Here is a 17,634-nt window from a genome sequence, read left to right as displayed (position 1 = left end):
AATCTCTATTGTTCTGCTTTAATTAAGCAAATGGAGGATCTGGGGCAATTCCCAATCTCAAGTTTGCTTCACATTCAGCAATGTGGGCACAAGCTGAATTTACACCACTTGCAAAATAATCTAATGCTGCTCAAAAGAATGTGTGAAGGCACTGTGAAAATAGGCTATATGAAGAGGCAGCACTAATGGGATAAGCTGGTGTTCATACCAGGGCACACAGTGGGCTCAGCAGGGAATTTTGAAAATATCTCACTTAGGAAAGAAGAATGAGAAGGAAACCCACCAGTTGGTGATCACATTAAATTTTTACTTTATAGAAGTTTACAATCAAGCACAGATTCTTTACGCATGCTATGCACCCTGATCACAGACCCTTGCTTTAATCAGCAGAGGGGGAACAGAGATCTGAGTATACAGTAACTACAATCAGCAATGATCTAAAAGCGAAGTACATTCAACTATTTCTGATCATAATAATTGTCAGTGATTCTTGCCTGATAGCCATGGCATGATTAAGTGATTGAGGTGCGGGGATCATGAATGAAACCACACAGGTAGTCTTTCCTAGTTGCTGACTAAAGAAAAAAGTGGAAGGTGCCTCTACCTTCCAGAAGTTAGAGAAGCAAGAATGTTTAAGCTAATAGGTTTGACAGTTTAGAGGCAAATTTACTTGAAGGATGGATTCCAGCTGTGTACAATGTCTTGTTATTGCACACACCCAATAACGTTGTTGGTGCTTTATGTTATCTGGGTCATCAGACTGTTTTCCCAAACCAGATGAACCATAAGTCATTCTGTGGTGGAAAACAATATGAAGGTTCATGGGTTGCTTTCAACGAGCCTTCAGTTTTAGATGCTCAGTTTTAGGAAGTTGGGATCTGTCTTTTGCGAATACTTCGCATCTAACTCCGTACAGAGTTTTACGTAACCAGCATGTCTGAAACCAAGACAAAAATGCTATTGGTACATAAAGGCAGTTAAGCAAAACTTTTCTTATCCCACTAAAACTACTTTGGCATAACTGGGTGGTTCTAACCCATACTGACTTGCTGAAGTTGAGTGGGAAGCTACTCCTGTAAAAGCTATTTATTTGTATGCTAGTTAAACCATGGATAGAAGGCCTCGATTTTACTTTTCTGGCTATCTGAATGAAAGCTCTTTTTAAAAATGGCTTCTAACACTGGACGCCTGTGCTGTTTGGTACTGTTCTGAGCAGTACTGTAGGTACAGGAGTGATTCGTTTTCATATTCCCAGTACTCACGTAACATGTGTAGATTTAAATTAGCTCTGGATGCTACACATACTAATACATTTTTAAAAATTACATCCTGAGATGGAAGGGGATTAGGAAGAATACCAAACACAATAGTTCTTTCTAAACCAGAGAAACGACGGAAGCTGTCGAGAATCATGTGCCTCTCTAGTCCTCCACCCAGTTTTCCTAGTAATACATTTAACTTCCTCATTTCTGATGTCAGTATTTCACGGTATGCTTTTACCTCGTCATCTCTGTAGCACAGAATAGCGATATCTTTCTCAGAGTAACCTCTTTTAAGGTACATGCGGCAATGCTCTGCCACATACTTTGCTATTTCATTTTTGTCTGTTTTGTTTACTATTTCAAAAGAGCCAGGCACAGCGGAAGCACATGTGGCTGTACACAACAACTTCTGTAAATGTTCTTGTGGAATACTTAGAGCAGGGTACTTTACAATCTTTTCCATTACGTTTTTTAGATAGCAAAAGATGCTGTTAGCGTTACGAACCACTTTGTTTAGTGACTCAACAGGATCGTGCCATCTTGGTTCTGGAAGACCAGTTGAGAAGCAGTGACTTGTCTGCAAGTAGTCCAAGAAAATCCAGAGAAAGCCAGGCTCGGGGAGATGTGGTGATGAAGTCAGGTCCAAGGCCTTTTGATACCAGTCACCTTCCCCATCTTGGAAATTCTGTGCTTCATCAATTATTATGTGCTTCACATCATTAAAGCTTTTGCTCAAAAAGGCTACTCTTGTCACAGCTTGGCAAATATTTTTCTGTCTACAGAAGAAATACAAGCAGATTAAAAACAATCTTTGTGTGTTGTAAACTACTAGTTACTTGACCAGAACAAAGTGAATGCCAATGATATTTAAATCATATTTATTACTAGATGCTCAGGACATCAAGAAAAAAAAAATCAAGCCTTACTCAAAATGCATCCCAAATACACACTTCAAACACTATAGTGGTGGTGGACACCCACCATACCAAATATGCTAATCAGTACCCAGCTATTTAAAAAATGAAGGTCAAATAATAACATGTTGAAATGAATAATTGGAGGAAAGACTTACCTCACAAAATCTCTCAGAGGCTGGTTCTCACATATGTAAAGAACCTCCTGTTGTTTGCACTGAAACATATTTCTTATTTTCTCTATGATGTTCAGTGCCACAATAGTTTTTCCTGTTCCTGGTAGACCATAAACAAACAGCTTCTTAGTTTTGTGGAGGTTTTCTGACAACAGCTGGTATTGTTTCACAGTCAGGAGGTTCAAAACCTCAGAACCAACACGATCACTTAAAAAGGATTTGAAAGACAACAAAGCTATCGTGAGAGAACGCAAGAGGTCTTTGAAGTTTATTCTGTTGATTAGGCTGTAGTTTTGGGGATACATTTCTTGAATGTTCAGATCCCATTCTTCTCCATGGTTAAATCTGGGAGGCAAAATCAGTAGCTTTGGTATTATACACAGTTTGTGAATATAGCCCCCAGTGTTGACTAATTTCTCCTTCAGCTTCCTGGCTGTGCGTTTTGAGTATTCAAACAAATCCTTAGAGATATGATGCTTACAGACTGTGTAGAGGATAGGTGGCCAGTCCTTGGCTAGTACAAGAACGTCACAAATTACGTTTCGGTTTTCTTGCTCGCCAACATCAACAGCCCAGCTTCTGGAAGATATCACAATTCCCTCAGATACCTGCCTCAATTGTTCTTCCATTAAAATCTTCAACTCTGGATGCTCTTGAACAAGGTCTTCAGTGAGTTTTTCTGGAGTATATTTTATGCTGTGGGATTTTACTGTCAATACAGAGCAAAAGAAAGTCGGTGTTAGTATAAAGTATGCAAATCCAGCCCTCCGAAATGATGCTGTGGGAATTAATAGCGGTGAAAGGTTACAAATTCAGACCCTCGCTGCCCAAAAGCCCTTTTCTGCTTCTTCAAAATTTTCCTCACCCACTCCATGTATTTCTAGTTTCTTTTGCAAGGACTGCATCCTCAGGGAACTCAATCCTTTTTCCTAGCCAGAAATCAGTCCCTTTGCTAAAAACACTAGCACACAGCCAGCTTATGCCAACCTTTCTCAGTATATTGGCCTAGCAGACAGAGAAATGAAGATTAACAAAGAAATCAGTAAAAAAGCCTCTGGACACCTGTCTGATCTTACAATGCCATAGAAACACTGGACTGTAACTGGGAGCAGACGCTCCACTCTGCTCCCAGCCCCAGTCACCTTTCCTATTTTAGGCTGATTCCACATAAACTTCTCCTCCCATCTTTCCCATTTTCACTGGATTGTGAAAAGACATTGGCATGGCTGTGTACAGTCCCCAGAGAAGTCCAGCTAGCTGAGCTCTGTCATGTATACACGGCAACATCCTGCAGAATATCAGTACTTGGGGAAGGGCTCACCAGACATTTGAATGCAACGCTGCTGTCAGATCTGCAAAATATTTCCAGCTTTTTCACCTGTTTAAAGAATGTTTTCAAACTCGTCTTTGACCTCGACCATGGCCTTGAGATTCATCATGTAGACCTATCAGACAGTGAAAGCAATGTGTATACCTACCTGGAAACAGTTGCTTACAAAGATCATCAACATTGTCAAGGCCCTGGTGCGAATAAACTGGCTTGGCAAGGGGTGGCCCCTCTGACAGACTGAGTGCTAATGTAAAGGTCTCAGACAACTCTGAAAGATCTGGAAAAGAGAAATAAAAATTAAGAAAATAAAGGGGAATATGGAGAACAGAAGGGGATTATCCTGGGTCTTTTGGACCTGGATCAGCAGAGATCATCCACGCGGCCCATTCATTTGCTCTCAGCTTCCTGATAGTGGGACCTTCCACTCGCCACGACTCTGGATCTTTTGTAAACACGGCACAAGTAAACGGCTCGATCTTCACAGCGCAGACATAGCCACAGTGCTCTCCAGCCTCATCGTATACTTTGAAGATTTTGTGTTCGTACCTTATGCTGTGTTCATATCTTCTTTTACAGAAATGGAAGACCTCTAATTTGTACTGAATGGATTTGATTCGGTGGCTTAATTTTTCAAGGCCCTCATCATCACATCTGAATCCCTGTACTCTCCTGGCATCATCTACACCGATCCATAAATACCCGCCATGTGTATTTGCAAATCCAGAGATATACTGAGGCAATATTTCTTTAACACGATCAATAAAGTTGTCAGTAGAATAGTGCTTAAATTCCACATCTGCTGACTCTGTGAAATTCAGTGTCTCCCTGTAACGCAGTTGGTCCCTATTAAACAACTCGGCAACAGTGTCATTTACAATATCCATGTCTTCTTCAACATCCCTTGTCTTCCTTTTCTTGGCAGGCGTTTCTGGGCTAAGCTCTCTCCTGGCTTCCTCTTGCTTTTCTTCAAGGAATGTAATAGCTTCAGTAAGGGTCATGTGGGAAAGAGAAGCACCACATTTTGCATACAACCCAGTGCTCAGGGTACAGATACGTGGCTTTCTTTTTAGGGATGCTTTTCCCGTGCTCCATGTTTTAACAAAAATCAAAAGGTAATTATCTTGCTGTTTGAAGTCCAGGTATTTTGCCAAGTCTGCAGACAAAAGAAGAGATCGAAAAGTGTCGTGCAAATCTAGTCCGATCTCATCTCTCTGTAAGCTGTAGTCTTCATTTTCAATCTCTGCTTTTATCACACCTCCTCCAGAGTTTAGCAAGGCACACACTGCTGAGGCAAGGGTGTATTTTTGATCTTGTTTTGAATTTTTTGGCATCTTTTTTCTTGCTTTTTCACCAAAACATATTTTTCCTACGTTCAAAACTACTTCAGGATACTTTGTTGCTGAATCAACCCAGACCTGCTGCAGCTGTTGATGGTCCTCAAGAGCCATTCTGGACCTGAAACAATTGTGCAAAAATTGCTTACCGTTTATGTTGAAACATCAATCTTCCAGAGTTCCAAAAAAACATTAGCTAAACAGAGGCTATCCTTTGAACAATAAACGCACAATCACAGAGATAAGAGATGAAGAATAAATTGTAGTAATTTGTTCCAGCCCCAAATGTACCTGAAGCTTTGCTTTTGGGAAGTCCTTGTGTTTTCCCCGTGCCACTTCCTGATAGAGCCAGAGTAGCAGCATCCTTCAGTAACCCAGAGCTGGTAGTCTCCCTGACACACACCAGTGCTCCCTTCTGTGCTTACTGCACAGCAACAAGGAGTTTCTTCCACTTCCAAAATAGAACGCTTGCCTGAAATCCAAAAGCCTCTCTGTGGAAATTTGGCCCCAGCGTCCACTTGTTTATTTTTCTGCCCCTGAGAATGAGGGAATGTAGGTACCTTGCTGCTGTCAGTCCCTCTGAACACAGAAGCAGCCTCAAATATTTTTTCTACAGCCAGACTCATCACTGTCTTCATATTCCCGGACTGCACAGCTCCTCCTCCTCCCATCTGTCACCTCTTGCCCAGCTACCCCGTGAGCACAGGCCAGGAGAGACAGCTGGGTCAGAGCTGTGTTTCACTGAAAAGCCCAAACTCAAAGCTGTTGCAGGTAAGATAAACCTGGAGACAGCAAGGCTGCCTCTGCCAGCTTTCTGATGGGGGAAGAGGAAGCAACCTGCTGTATGGCAGCCAGCCAGGGGGCTACAAAGTGAGTCCCACCTCTGCCACAGCAGCCAGCTGCCTTGGGGCTTAATCCACCTTTTCAGCTTTTCTGCACTGAAATGAACTGCAAACATTATCTTCAGAGGGACCAGAATGTCCAGGCAAAGGGACTTTTTGATGAAGACTATTCCTAACGCTGGGAGGGCTACCAGAGAGCCGTACGGAGACCCTCTGTTTCCACTGGCCATGAACATGTTTAACAAACCACCTGCGATAGGGATGCTGTGCAGAGCAGCTGCTTGAAGCCTCGGAGGGGACTGTTCTTCTCATCCTCATCAACAGAAGAACACTTGGCTGTTGCAATGACTCAGAAAAGGCTGTGCTAAGCCACCCCACCATCTTAAGAATCCAATAATCTTACCGAGGTATAATTAGTAAATAGTAACAACTGACCCTTCTACTCTCAGCTCTGCTTGGCCACCCTTGCCAGTAAGGTGCTGAATATTGCCATTTGGTGCTACGACTGCAGGCAAATTATCTGAAATGGTAGGAAACTGCATCTGCATCACATTTAAGTCAATTCCTTAAGATGAAATCCTGGTCTCTTGCTGCAGAACACATCTGTGGTACAAAAACACTGGGCAAAAAACGAAAGTGGGAAGAGATCTGTCTTGCCTGTGACTGGAGCCCAGTTTATTTCCAGCATAGCTTTGCCTTTCTCATGGCCAAGTTATAAGCCAGAGAGCTGTAGGGCACTGAAGATCCAATGAGTATCTCCTCCAGATCTGATACAAGAGAAAAGTTTCCAGCTTTTTGTGCATCTCCTCTGAGTTAGCTCTGCTGAGGAACGTAACTCAAAGCTGCTAGGAACAGAGCTATGACACAATTGAACAGCGAGGACCTTTGCATGAGCTAATTTTTGATCCCAGTTAAAGGAATTTTCCTAGACATTTTCAAGAGTTTCCTTCCAGCTTCCTGCAGCAGGACAACCTGGCTGACCGGTGGGATCTCAGATTATCACCAGTTTAACAGAGAAAAGGACTCACCACGCCTCATTTTCTTAGTTCTGGGCTAAATCAACAAATCTCAAATATCAGTTTTAAATCCATAAATAAGTTCTGCATGGCAGAAGCAGAGGACAAAGCATACAGGATATCTCATCTCTTTTCTCCTTCTCAATCTGCCCACTCCATTAAAATCTCAGAGAAATTAAACTTACTTTTTTGCTGGTTGCAGTTCTTCTCTGCTGGTTTTGGTTTCTTTTCCTTTGTGTTACCTGTGATCAAGCACACACAGCGTCCACAGACTTCACTGGAACTTTCTAGTTCTGTCCAAAGTTCGTAAGTGGGTTTTGGCGGGAGTCTTGTCCTCCAGAGCCAGTTCCCGCCCTCTGCCACTTTTCCAATGGCCACAGCCTATCAGAGCAAAGGAAAAAAAAAATAATAAAAAAAAATAGCTTAGAAGAAATCCCCCAACCTACAGCATTTACACATGGCATTGTTTGTCTGGCCTGAAAGGCTGACCTTTCGTTAAACCTCAGAGATGCAAAATCAGATAGCTATAGTTCTGGAAGCTGGGAAGCAGGATAGCAAGCTAGAATGCCTCATGCAGAAAATATGATCTGCTTATCTACAGTCACAGTATTTTCAGCAGGAGATTCAATTATTTTACCTTTTTGTACTGACGGAGCATGGTAAAGCTAATAATTTTATACCGAAATCATGCCCATATACAATTTTCAGCAGAAGCTGAAAATTGGTATAGGTTAATTTGTTTTCAGGACTTGTCTCTGTGAAACAGCCAGGCACGGGGCCACTTTGGAACATCCTCAGTAATACCTCCCTCCTCGGTTTGAAATGTCAGCAAAGACACTGAGATTGGGGCAATAGTGAGAAGACTGAAAGCAAGGAAGGTAATAGTCTTGATTATAAAGCCTTGAGAAGGCTCGTGCAGCAGTGGATGCATGTGCCCTGATTTGCTCAACAAAGCTGTGGATTTTTTGAGACAGGAAGAGAGGAGATGAAGTAATGTGAAAAAAAAGAGCAAGTTAGTGCAAGGCTGTGCAGAAACTTACTTCCAGGATAGAAAGGAAAATAGAAACATTCTGACTGTGAGCAGACATACAGCTTCATTTACAGATTAAAAATGCTTTTTACCTTTTGCGTCCACACAGGGTAAAAGAGACACTGGATCCGGGATGATAACAAATACAGCGACTCCTTTCTGTTCCACAAAAGCTGACGCTGCCGTGCTGTGAAGCAAAAATGAAAGTCGCTGTGCTAAAATTGCTGCTAGCTTTTGGGAACGGGAGCCTGCCTGCAGCAGAAGAGTTTCTGAGAGCTATAAAATGGCCACTTCTAGAAGGAAAATTTGGGAGCAATATATCAGCTGCCCTTCATTGCTCTGCCACTTGTCTTTTCTTCTCCCTTCTCTATTTTTCCCCCTCCCCACTGCCTCGGGGAAATGACCAGAGGAGGGGGAGGCAGTTGCTAACAGAACGGGCTGCATTCTGGTGCCCCAGGCTTCTGTTCATTCATTGCAAAGTATGAATTTTCCTGGTTAATTTTTTTAATGGAGCCCGCTGCCAGTTACTGGTGACTTCCTTACCTTCCTTGCAGGTTTATTTTTCTATGTGGGCACAGTGTCAGAATGAAACCGACAGATGCGTGGGCAGGCAAAAAAAATAAAATAAAAATAATAATAAATAAATAAATAAATAAATTAATAAATAACAAATATGCATTTTTAACTTCTGAATTTCTCTTTGCACCTCCTTTCTACATCACAGAACTGTACTTACCCCTCTGGCCAGATCCTCCTCTTGATCCAGCACAGAAAAGCCCAGAGCAAGGCTAGAACCCTCCTCTCTGTGTGAAACACTAATGTGCAGGCTGCTTGGCAGGAATTTCTGGCAAATTGCTGCTCACCAGAGGGACAGACTGACTGACTGACTGCCGGACTGACTGAGTGCCTTGCAACAAATGCTATCCGCCCACCTGGCCTTAACCATTCAAGCAACTGCTTTAACTCCTCTAGTAATCCATGATAGGACTATTCTTTTCAAATCACCTTTTGTTCAGTTGGTGGAATATTTTTATTTCTTGTACCATTCGTGGTTGCTTCTCCCCTTTCTTCTCCCTAAATGTTTTTCCCAGTGATCCCCAAGCCTATCATTTCCTCTTCTGGTGGAGCAGTTGCAGCCCTTAGAAGAGAGCCTTCAGGGCTGGAAAGGATTAGGGGCAGTGACTTTATCACCATGTGGCTGAAGAGGCTGGAGGGAGAGGTTGGAAATTAGGAAAATTTGAGAAATTTCTTCTCAGAAACAGCAGTCAGGTGTTGGAACAGGTTGCCCAGGGAGGTGGTGGCATCGCTGTCCCTGGGGGTGTTTAAGCAAAGGTTGGATGTGGTGCTTAGGGACATGGTTTAGTGGGTGACAATGGTAGTAGGGTGATGGTTGGACCAGATGATCTTGAATGGCTCTTCCAATCTAAATGATTGTACCAAGGCGAACGGCTCCCAGCAAGGCACGCCGCCAGCCATGGCCGCGTCCCTCCTCCGCCATCACCTCAGCCCCCTCAAGGCGGGAAACGCTCCCTCCACCCCGAGCTCCCCCCGCTCACTTTCTATTGGCGGCCTCGCGCGTCCGTCGGTAGAATCCCGTGTTTCCATTGGCTGTTGGTCGCCGCGGGGGCGGGACGAGGCGGGGAGCTCCGCCTGGGCGCCGTCGTGCCTGAGTGAGCGGGGCCTTGAGGGGAGCGGGGCGGGCGCTGGGGGGAGCGGGGTCCTCAGGGGAGCGGGACGCTGCGGGCGGACGGAGGGGCCGGGAGCGGGGCTGGTGCGGGGTCCGGAGGCGATGGCGAGGCCGGGAGGGGCGGTGGAAGCGTGGGACAAGGTCGGAGGGGAAGGGGACGGCGCCCGGCCGGCAGCGGGGAGCGTGGGGCAGAGGCGTGGGGGAGCTCCGTTCGGAGAGGGTTCGGGGAGCCGCAGCGCCGGAGGCATCGCGGGGCTTTTCCTCGCCGTTTTGCCTGCTCCTGGCTCCCCTCGGCCTCCCTGGGGTCTCAGCTGCTGGCCTGTGCGCCCAGGCTCCTGCTCGGTTCCACACAGCTCCCCTCCTCCTCTCTTCCCTGGCTGCCGAGGGTGCTGCAGCCCCGTGTTGTCCCTGACTGGGCGGGTTGGTGAGGAGAAAAATGCTCTGTGGCCATGGATGAGTATAAAACACAAACCGGGGCTGTTATCTGCATGCTGGCGGATCAGAGTTTCAGTTAATGCCCACCCTGTTGACTTGTGGGGTGGGTGTAAAAAGAAATGTACAGGTGTGTCAGGGGGAGAAAGGGCTTCTGCTGGGCCACCTAACTCTTTGGGAAGGAGAAACGGTGTTAACAACGTGGCTTCGTCACACACGCAGCTGAACACACAGGCTGCGCGTGGAGAGGAGCGTAGAGCCGTGCTGGTGGCACTAAGCACCATCTTCCCGCTGCTGCCATGCCATGGAGTTGGGTGCAGAAGTACCAAGCAGGGGCTTGGTTTGTCGGTCGTGTAACAGCCGCTCCTGTCTCACCTCCCAGGGACACCGGTAATTTATCAGAAACTGTGCCCTGCAGAAAGCCGTGTGTTCCTGAAAACAATAAATCCAGAAGTTATGCGTGTGTTGCAGTTTCTTTGTTCTCTCCAGGAAAAAAATACATAAATCCCCACGCCTGGAACTGGAACTTCCCCGTTCTAGTTCCTGGCCTGGGAGCGAGCTCCTTACTGAATGGAAGTAGATTTGCCCGAAGCAATGATGAGTGAAGTATTCTCTGAACTGGTATTGCCAAGACTTTGCGTCTTTGCTCTGACCAGGGCATGATCACGTAATCTTCTCTCTGAGCTTGTTTAGGCTAAGCTCATCTGGAGCAAACAATTTTGCTGCTGCCTGAAATGTTTTGAAGCACCCTAAAAAAATAGTGGAAAAATATTACGATGTTTTAGCAATTGTGTTTAGCAGTAGAAAAACAAAGTGTTGATTTGAAAAGTGAGCAGAGCAAATACTTGTTTGGATTTCTGTATCCTACTGTAACACCAGATTTAGCGCAGAGCTTGCAGTGAGAGGGGTTTCATGGTGTTTCTGCCATGTGTGCCACAGCTTACGAACCTCCAGATACTCTGCCTCTGTGTTTTCGCTGTTTGCAAATGCATTACAGACTAAAATAGAGCTTGACAGGTTATCCTGTGAAGAACTCATTAGCAGTTGGTTCAGCTCTGTTATCATCTAGTGGCTGCCAGCGAGCAGCAGTATTTTTAGAAGTGAGTTGTGATGTTGGGCCTGGCTTTGCTCTCTCAAGCCGCCTGTTGGATGTGGGACGGGGAGGATCTGGCAGGGGGGTCATGTAGCTCCTTTTCTGGTAGGGTCGAGGATCTTAAAATACAAATATTGGGGGAAAAAGGTATAATGAGGCATTCCCTAGGACTCTTCACTGGAGATGGTTTTTGTTGCATGTGATGCACATGCATTTTCTGAGAGAAGGATCCTGGGAACATGTCTTCCTTTACACCCTCAGAAGAAGGGGCTAGGCAGGGCTCCCACAGCCGAGTGGAGCTCAGCATAATTTGTGGCTGTTTCATAATGATTTGTCTAGTGTATGCAAGATGTTTCTTTTCCTTAAGCTGTGTTACAGACACGAATCTTTAGTTCCACATTAGAAACAGAATAATGTGACTAAGCTTTCAAGGTTTTTAAAACTAAGTGCTGTGAAGAAGATTCTCCAGCTGTAAGAAGTGGTGTATACCTCTAATCAGAAAGCCCAGGAACAGTTTTGCTGCAGAAAACATGCAGATAGTGTAATGAGTTAAACTGAAGTTTGATCTTGCCTTGATGGACCATTCAAATATCTTTAGTCTATGCTTTACTTTCAAATGACTCCTTCGATTATAGAGTGGCTTGGTTTGGAAAGGACTTTAAAGATCATCTAACTGTAGCCCCCCTGCCGTAGGCAGGGATGCCACCCCCTAGATCAGGCTGGCCAAGGCCTCCTTGATGTCACGAGACCCTCTAACAGGTACCTGAATAGGTCACCAGGAACAGCAACACCCAGATAGCATGGGCAGACACAGAGGGGTTTTTAGATTCTCTTGTTTTTTGAAATATGGCAACTTTACACCGACATCTGACTCAATAGTTAGAAGTTATTGAGGGCCGGGCTAATCCAAACCCGTGGGACTGCACAGGGATGAAGTGCAGGAAGAAAGACAGGGCTAATCAAGCAAGCACAGATATGGAGCTACTCTAATGCAGTTTTTTATTCTCTTCCAGGTTTTGGTGACAACTTTACATTCATTTCTCTCTGCCTGTGGAGAAGGAAGCTTCTGTGGGGGTATGTACCCAGGAGTAGAGTTACAGTGAGAAGCCAAGTGCTTTCTGTTGAGGAAGTGGGGAAGCCAACTCAGTTGCTAATGCACCCGTTTTGAAGTGTCTAGGTGAGATGTGAATGTGGCTAGATGTTCTTGAAAAGATTTGCCAGGTCAAGTTCTGACCATGATGTATTGGGCAACTCCAGGGCTACTGTTAATGTTGATGTAATTGTATTAAGGAATAGCATCATGGATCGAGGATGCTTTGTTCATGACCACGGAACTCACAATTAATATGTAAACCCAAAGGTTGGTTTAATAAAGCTGGTGGTCCTTTACAAATCTTTTTCTCGTCGATCTTTAGACCATCATTGCATTGATAACGCAGTTAAAAAGCAGATACAAGGGAATGATTTTGTAACCTGAATGAGTTTTAGAGCTTTGTTGTACAGCAGCAAACCTGATAAACTGATACTTAGTTGACTACTGAAGACAGGCCAGTTAGAAGAAGCAGTCAAATTCAAGCTGGTATTCTGCAGCCATCTGCAGGAGCACTAAAAATCTGCCAGGTAACTGCTGAGCCTGGCACCATCGTGGGCTTAATGCCTGCTAGTCAGATAGGCATTAAAGAGCAATTTAACATTCAAAAGAGTAATTACAGCAGTTCAGAACTGTGAGGCTCAGACGTGGGTGGTTCTGTGCAGATCTTGGAGCTGCTGGGGAGTTGGCCAGATCTCAGTTTGGCAGCGACGGCGTTGTGCAGCATGGTATGGGGGAGATGGAGTGGAAGGCTGCCAGGAGCTGACAGGAGGACATCCAGGGGTGATCTAGAGAGGGGAACAGGTATTAGCCCTGGGAGGAGGGACAGAGGCCCTGGAGAAGTGTCTGTGCTGTTCAGTTAGTGAATCTTCCTGGATTACAGGGGAGGATGGCGCAGAACTTTGCCAAGAGTTCTGCTGCGCTGGCGGGTGAATCTGCACCAGTCGGTATTTTGTCCCAAGTCTCTGCTCAGCTTCTCACTGAGCAACAGACAGGTAAATTGGAAAGGATAAGAAGGATCAAAGGAAAGTAAACCTGTCCTGAAACTGAATTTTCGGTCAAATCCGGGAGCCATTGTTTAAATGAGCACCAGCGTCAGTGGGACGGCCAGGCCACATCTGATCAGACAGGGTAAGGCTGTGCAGCAGCAATGCAGCCTCTTGGTACGGGCTGTTCACAGGAGATCTCTGCACATGAAGCAAAACTGAGGTAGCGGGTGATGTGAATTAATATCCAGCTATATTAAAAGTGATATGACATTGCAGGAAATCTTGCACCTTGATGTGGTTTCTTTTTCCAAAAAGATGTGTATCCTATTAATGGTCTTCTAAAAGAAGAGAGGTGTCTGTGGATCCTGTAACTGCTGGAGAAAGGTGACAGTTTTTATTATCGACCCACAGTGGCAAAGGTGGAAGGGTCTGGAAGTTGTAAAGAGATGAAATGACAAGCATAGGGGACCCATCTCATTTGTTACAGTGTTTTCCAGAGCATCTCTGGGTGGATGAAAATTACTATTTTTTTTAAGGCTATTCAATAACCTTGCTGTCTTGCTTACAGGTGAGGGAGGATATTATAGATTTTTATCTTCTGAAGTGCAGCTAAAATGGGGAAAAATTAGATCACTGGTTCAGTGGATGAAATGTTAGACCATATCTCTTAATCTGGGAAGACCGAGTACTCTGTGCAGCAAACTTTGCTTCATGTTCTGTAAGCGAGGAGACCGATGTCTGGAGTAGCTAACTGCCGCTCCCTAAAGCCAAGTCTGGAAAAAAGCAGCCTTTCATCTTGAAAAATCATGTGTCAAGCCAGAACCAGCCGTAACATCACGTTTGCTTTTTCCTTCTGTTCAATGAAAGGCGCTTCAGTGCGATATGAATGTACTACATGGTTGAGACTGGAATAATCGCAACGTAATCCTTAATTCAAACACAGACATTAAAGGTTCCCAGCCTGCAAAATACTAATCTTGTATCCATGGTCATCATCTGCAAAGGTGGAAGCAGCTTTAGCCTCCATTATGCAAACAGAACCACTAGCAAGCTTTTCCCACTCATCAGAAAATAAATAAATACACTTGGATTCTCGGACAAGAAAGAATCTTGCTTTATAAAAGCAGACACCAACAGATTCAAAGACACGTTTAACAGTTCATCAGTTGGCACGGTGCTGCTTTAATCTGGTTTGTCATTTTTCTCCCTTGTGGAGAACACGTACCCTCCCTCTTGCATCCCTGCTTGTACGTATCAACCCCTGTTCTTTTAAAGAGTCAAAAGTCTTAATTTAGCACTGTTGATAGGAATTAAGGGTGTGATGTTCTCATTAATTCAAAGGTGAGTAGCCTGAAAACGCAGGGTGACTCCTAAGAATAGCACGATCAGCAGAGAGGTCTGAGCCTGTCTCTTGGACGAGCGGTAGTGCCAGGGCCTGCCCCAGGCATCGCGAGTGCCCGGGGGGCAGCTGAGGGAGGACGAGCTCTCCGAGACAGTTCTTCCTACCTAATTTGCTAGTTCACGCCCTCAAGCAGGACTTTTACCAGCGATGTTCTCTGATCTTCCCATCTGCGTTCTTACTATCTAAATGAACGCTTCCTCTCCTTCAGTTGGGGCACGAAGGCGTTTCTGTGCCAGCTGACAGGCAGTGGCTGTCCAACCCCTCCGAAACTCTGCTGCAAGAACCTTACCAAAGGTTACGAGGGCAGCAAAGCTCTGTGCAGCCACGTTCAGGGGAGCTTTAGAGCTGTAGTGGTTCCCCTGCACCGCCTGGGGGGAGGAGGAAGAAGAGGGTGGACAGGGTAAAGGTGTTTTTAGTTTGCTTTTATAGTTCCTCACTGCTCTTGTCTGTTAGTAGCAGGCAATAAATATTAATCTCCCTACGCTGAGTCAGTTTTGCCCACGACAGTAACTGATGAGTGGTCCCAGTCCCAAAGAGTGATCCCCTTTTCATATTTTCTCCCCCTCTTTGAGGAGGCGACGTGGGAGAGCGGTGCAGTGGGGTTCATCCACCACCCCTGCTTCCCAGCCACTGTCCTCAGCGATGTCTCGGGAAGCACGGCGCAGGGCGTTCAGCTCTCGGGAGAGTACAGTTTGACGAGGTGCTGCAGCTCGGTGGCGTAGCCGGTGACGGGGCAGCGCTGGTGAGCCTTCACGTAGCTGTACACGCAGCGGTAGCAGAACACGAAGCCCGACGTGGACAGGGCGGTGGCGTTGACTCGGATTTTGCGGCACAGCGGGCACACCGTCTTCAGCTTGGGTAAAAGGACCGAGCCCTCCCCATGGTCGAGATGCACGGGGGGCGGCGGAGTGGGCAGCGCCGTCAGAGATTTGATCGTTTCCTGGTTTTCCGAGGAGTACCACCAGTCCAGGAACTGGAGGAAGAACACGCACACGGCCAGCCCGCTGGACAGGGAGAAGGCAATGCCACCCAGCGCTCTCCTCGCCGCTGACTGCACTCGTGTTTTAATGCTGTAGCAGGGACAGAAGATACAGAGAAATCATTAGTAAGGCACATCACTCCGTCTGCAAACCATAGCAAAAAGGCTCGGGGAGTAGCAGGGCACTGCTTTCTACGGCTTCTTAACGCTAAGCTGTGACACCAGCGTATCCCTTGTTTGTAATGAAAACATCTAGGGGGGTTCAGATTCTCTGTATGATAAGAAAGCTTCAAGTCTTGTTCCAACTAAACCAGGAGAGTTTGGATTGAGGGGACCCAGACCACAGATCATTTCACCCCTGGATCATCATTTTACAGAACACTGAGTGTGGTAATGACTGTGTTGCTGCTCAGAAAAATCTAGTACCAAGGTTCAGTCCTGTTAGCAACAAGTTGCAGCCAGCTTCCTTTAGGAGCACGCAGGTAAGGACTGAACGGATGGGGTGCCAAAAAAAGAAGGCAATTTTATTACAACAAAATCCTGTAGTCTCTGCTACCTGTTTCCTCATTTACGCTAATCGTGTTCCCTTTTGGAGCGTGTTTTGCAAGAAGTAAACTTCACCTCGAAGAGTTTCTGCAGAACAAGACGGTTTCACTTGCAGAACCACCTCTAACTCGACACCCCCACAGCACCCTCCAGAGCGCAGCCGCCACGCCACGTCCTGCCGTACCTGCGTGCCTGCCCTGAGGCGGGTACAGGCACCTTCCTCTCCAGGCTCTGGATGTCCTCCGCAGTCAGCCTCACCAGGCGGACGCCAGCTAGCCGCAGCAGGGGCGAGTGGTGCTGAGCCTTCCCGAGGATGTAGCACAGCTGCTGGATCAGGAACCAGCCCTCCCAGGTCATGTGTACGAAGGGGTAGGCGGCTAGGAAGGCTTTGTAAAAACGCTTCCAGGATGACGACGGGGGGTGGATGGAGTACTCGTCCTCCTCCCGGAGGCTGGCCACCAGCCTCTCCAGCTTCCCCTTCAGGTAAGGGACGAGGACCAGCAGCAGGAGGGACTGCCAGTGCTGCTTCTTGGGCAGCCCAGCGGCCGCCAGGGCTGGCCGTTCGCGGCCTCCCAGCGGGACCCTCTTCAGGCTGTAGAAGTTCTCGGAGAAGGAGGCGCTGCAGGTGGCCAGGTAGTGCTGCTGGAGCAGCAGCTCCAGGACGGCGTACGCCTCGTCGAACCAGCGCCACAGGCAGCCGAACCGCCCGGGGTTGGACTCGGCCAGCACCTGCAGCGAGACACGGGGCGGGGACGGAGCTGGAGGCATCGCGCTGAGTTACGGCCGCTATAAAATCATCGCTTTGGTTCGGGGCTGGGTGCCTCCAGTTTGCGAGGCTGCCCCGCGAGTGGGGCAAAAAAAGGTGAATTTTGGTGAAGGAAGGCTCGGCAGGGAGGCACCAGCCTCAGTATCTGTGCAAGGCAATCACCCACGCTGCCCTCAGCACCCTTGGGCGCCCACCACCTCTCCCTTCGCCTTTGGTTCGGGGCTGGGTGCCTCGGGGCTGTGAGGCTGCCCCGCGAGTGGGGCAAGAAAGGTGAATTTTGGTGAAGGAAGGCTCGGCAGGGAGGCGCACAGGGCAGCACGCAGCCCCAGTATCTGTACAAAGCGCTCACCCACGCCGCCCTCAGCACCCTTGGGCGCCCACCACCCCTCCCTCCACCCCTGCTGCTCCCACCTGCAGCACCCCCCCCCCCCCCCCCCCTCCCGGGGCGGCAGCACCCACGGGTGCCGGGGGCACCCAGCGCAGCCCAGGGGAGGGTCCCCCCCCGGCTCGGGGCCGGCTCGCAGCGGCCTCACCTTGGCCAGGTGGCGCAGGGCAGGCCGCAGCGCGGCCGTCAGGCTCTCCTGGGCCACCGCCTCGAAGACGCTCGGCCGCTGCCCCCCGCCGCCATCCGCCGGGGGCGCCGTGAGGTGGGCGCCCAGCTCCGCCATGGCGCCCGCCCCGCCGCCACCGGGAGGCGCTCTGGCCCCGCGCCGCGCCCCTCTCTATGGTGCTTGGGGGGGGGGCGG

At 47.5% G+C, this 17,634-nt stretch overlaps 3 protein-coding genes and 1 non-coding gene across 7 annotated transcripts in view; 2 read left to right on the top strand and 2 right to left on the bottom strand.

Moving 5' to 3' along the window:
- Positions 1-290: 290 nt before the first annotated feature.
- On the bottom strand, positions 291-9,132 carry LOC121058088 (schlafen family member 13-like). Of its 3 annotated transcripts, XM_040533126.1 has the most exons (7): positions 8,448-8,506; positions 7,997-8,197; positions 7,060-7,255; positions 4,038-5,137; positions 3,831-3,959; positions 2,335-3,061; positions 291-2,038 (listed from the first exon to the last, which is right to left on the bottom strand). In XM_040533126.1, exons 4-7 carry the CDS (start codon positions 5,128-5,130, stop codon positions 1,162-1,164), a joined length of 2,826 nt encoding a protein of 941 aa, XP_040389060.1. In that variant the 5' UTR covers positions 5,131-5,137; positions 7,060-7,255; positions 7,997-8,197; positions 8,448-8,506; the 3' UTR covers positions 291-1,161. The 3 variants fall into 3 exon arrangements, with proteins under 3 accessions (XP_040389060.1, XP_040389058.1, XP_040389061.1); XM_040533124.1 differs by having other exon boundaries at positions 7,997-9,132; XM_040533127.1 differs by having other exon boundaries at positions 7,056-7,255; positions 7,997-8,510.
- A 372-nt stretch (positions 9,133-9,504) lies between these two features.
- AP2B1 (adaptor related protein complex 2 subunit beta 1) overlaps positions 9,505-17,634 on the top strand; it is an 82,850-nt gene continuing 74,720 nt past the window's right edge. Inside the window, exons 1-2 of one of the 2 annotated variants that reach the window (XM_040533181.1) lie at positions 9,505-9,574; positions 12,130-12,190. The gene's annotated coding sequence lies outside the window, so the exon portion shown is untranslated. The remainder of the gene's footprint in view (positions 9,575-12,129; positions 12,191-17,634) is intronic. The other variant, XM_040533178.1, reaches the window with a different exon arrangement.
- On the top strand, positions 10,613-10,710 carry LOC121058104. The gene has a single exon (XR_005814071.1). It is a non-coding gene; the product is annotated as a Z30 small nucleolar RNA (small nucleolar RNA).
- On the bottom strand, positions 14,294-17,624 carry PEX12 (peroxisomal biogenesis factor 12). Its single transcript, XM_040533183.1, has 3 exons — positions 17,422-17,624; positions 16,307-16,851; positions 14,294-15,667 (listed from the first exon to the last, which is right to left on the bottom strand). Exons 1-3 carry the CDS (start codon positions 17,554-17,556, stop codon positions 15,268-15,270), a joined length of 1,080 nt encoding a protein of 359 aa, XP_040389117.1. The 5' UTR covers positions 17,557-17,624; the 3' UTR covers positions 14,294-15,267.

This window comes from Cygnus olor, chromosome 20, assembly GCF_009769625.2.
Source record: "Cygnus olor isolate bCygOlo1 chromosome 20, bCygOlo1.pri.v2, whole genome shotgun sequence".
Taxonomy (NCBI): Eukaryota; Metazoa; Chordata; class Aves; order Anseriformes; family Anatidae; genus Cygnus; species Cygnus olor.
Note: the sequence above shows the minus strand (reverse complement) of the source record. Positions and strands in the feature narration are given on the sequence as shown.